The sequence below is a fragment of the Octodon degus genome, unplaced genomic scaffold, assembly GCF_000260255.1.
Source record: "Octodon degus isolate 3935 unplaced genomic scaffold, OctDeg1.0 scaffold00086, whole genome shotgun sequence".
Taxonomy (NCBI): Eukaryota; Metazoa; Chordata; class Mammalia; order Rodentia; family Octodontidae; genus Octodon; species Octodon degus.
In genome coordinates, this window is record NW_004524662.1 from 9,416,983 (window position 1) to 9,419,765 (window position 2,783).

General features: G+C 35.8%; 1 protein-coding gene across 1 annotated transcript in view; it reads right to left on the minus strand.

Moving 5' to 3' along the window:
* Scfd1 (sec1 family domain containing 1) overlaps window positions 1–2,783 on the minus strand; it is a 123,085-nt gene that overhangs the window by 111,290 nt on the left and 9,012 nt on the right. The window contains exon 3 of the mRNA XM_004637124.2: window positions 2,461–2,549. Within this exon, the coding sequence (XP_004637181.1) occupies window positions 2,461–2,549 (89 nt within the window). The remainder of the gene's footprint in view (window positions 1–2,460; window positions 2,550–2,783) is intronic.

The following is a 2,783-nucleotide window of genomic DNA, read 5'->3' on the forward strand; positions in this document are numbered from 1 at the left end:
TATATATATATATATTTAGTACAGGGTCCACAGGGTCTCACTACGTAGATCATAGTGATCTCCTGTTTTCAGCCTCCCAAGTGTCAAGATTACAGGTGTGTGCCCCATGCCCAGTCTCATTCACTGTTTCAGCACACTCCAGGGGCAGGGCCGGCATGAAATGCTGGGGATCCAATCCTGGCCACTGTGCTCTGTCTAAGCAGGTGCTTTAGTTCACTGAGTTATCTTAGTGGTAAGTATGGCCTGACTTACCATACTTTTATCAGGAAACATGACTGGCATTCTATTTCTAGAATATCACTGACTCTAGCCAACATTTTAGGATCAAGAAGAGTGAAAGGGGCACATGCTACCAGGTAGTCAGTATTTAATAATTTCTTCTATTTGTCTGGTAGCTGCTATTGACAATGAGAAATTTAATGTGATGGCAGCAACAGGTTGCTTTCTTTTTTTCCTATACTGCAGTACAGTAGCTTGAGCTCAGCTCCTTTTTTATTTTGAGACAGGTTCTTGCTGGGTTCCTAAAATGCCCAGACTGGGCTCCTACTTAAAATCCTCCTGTGTTAGGGTGGGAGTGCTGGGATTGTAGGTGTGCGCTGCCACATCTGGCTAGGTTCCTTTCTGTTGGCTGTTCAAATGTCTCCCCTAAAGGACTACAACCACCAGTTCATATGCTGGAAATTTGTGATTATTGTTTCCTATAATCAGCCTAAAATAGCTTTCAGAGTGTATAAAATAATTGATGCAGTATTCTCCAGCAAAGAGGGAAAATGGCTAGAGGCAAAGTTAGCAAGAGTTCACCATAGTATTTAGATGAACTAAATAGTCTTTGCTCAGGTGGCAACAGCCCTGTACTGCCTAGACTCTCAAACTGGCAGCCTTTCTTGTTGGTGCTTAAGGTAGTACCGAGTTGGGCCTCAGTTCTATTAACCACTGTAATGGAGCCATTATGATTCATAGACAAATAGCACAGAATTGGTGGCTAAGTAGTCTGACTATGACTCTGCTACTAACTAGCTGTCTAAATGTAATTATTTAAAATTTCTAAACTTAAGTCTTTTCATAAGTAAAATAAAAATGCAAAACAGTACCATTGGTCAATCATGCTTATTAATTATCCACTATTTCCAAGGATTGCATCAAGCTGAATTTCAATTTAGTTCCTGAGAGTTAACACATTACCAAGAATTTGTATTTCAAGTCTAACATTAAAATGAAGGGAAAGGTCTATCAAATACCATATTCCCACTGAACTGTGGTGGTATCAATTCTAAAACCTTTGTGTATCATTTAGAAAAATGTCATCAACTATGACATGTCATCAATTGAAATGCAGATCCTAATTACAGAAACACAGAAAAGTGTGTACTGTACTTCGAACTGATGCAACTGGGCTTGAGGTGTAGCTCAGAGGTACAGTGCTTGTTTGCTTAACACACAAAATTCTGGGTTCTTCAATTCTGAGCACCATCAAAACAAAACAAAAGGTAGAATTGATGGAATACAATAGTCTATTAAATATAAACAAATTACAGTTAGAAAAAGTACTCATTATATAATTAAAGAATTCAAGCTGATCAACTCAGATTCTGATATGGTAGTCAATGAAATTCTAAAACCATATTCCCACTAAAAGACTGAATTTCAAATTCAGTATGTTGCAACAGAATAATACTGACTCCTTCAATACATAAAAGTTTTACCTTGTATTTATTCACGAACACAGCCCCTCTCCAAGCACTCTACTAGGCAAAACTATAAAATAGTACAACTTATTTCTATCAAATATATCCAGAGCAATATAAGCAAAGTTGTTAAGAAGGCACTATAGCCTTTTATGATGATTAACAGTCAACACTTTACGTACTCACTTAAATTTTTCATATTGATAAACTAATGCAAGGTTTTTTTGTTATTGCTTTTTAAAAGAATATTTAGATTAAAGGATTAAAACACTTTTTGCTGGGCATGCCTGGCTGGAATCCTAGCACTCTGGAAGCTGAGGCAGGAGGATTTTTGAGAGTTCAAGACCAGCATGGGACACATAGTCACATACTGTCTCAAAAAAACAAAATAAATGGGGTGGGGGGTTTGACACTAAGATACTTTGAGAACTGAAACAGAGGTAAGACTCCTAGCAAAAGGAGTTCCCCAGGTTCTATGTATCCAAGGAAAATGCCTCTTTTCCTTTACAGAGAGGGCTGAGTCTATGGAAAAGATACGAAAGACATTTTAAATTTTGAAATTGTACATAGCCTTAGAGTGAGGATTAAAATCTCAAAAATGAGGGATGGATAAAAGATGACACCAGAGACAAACATTCTATATTATTTAGATGTTATAATCTAGTAATTTTTTTCTGTAAATGTTCTTTAATAATTTGACCTCAGGGTGGCTGAAGAAATCTTTCACAATTTATTTGAAAATAAATGCAATTACTAGAAATGTATTAAAACTCACAGATGCAGAGTGATTCCCATATCTCTCAGTTCTTTCACAGATAGCAGAGGAGAGATTATATCTTGGCCAAATCTGTCATAAATGAGAACCTTGAAAAAAATGTGTTTTAAAAACATTGTCAGTGAATAACCAATAATTTTGAAGCAAATTTTAAGCAAATTAAGGCACAAAATTCCTATCCTTGCCTCAACTTCATATTTTCCACCATTGTTCATTAAAGTGTTCATACATGCAGTAGCATTAGTACTCAGGCTAAAATAAATAATTATATAAATTTCTTATAAAATCTTTTTCTAAATTAAAAAAACTAAAGACTATAAAAT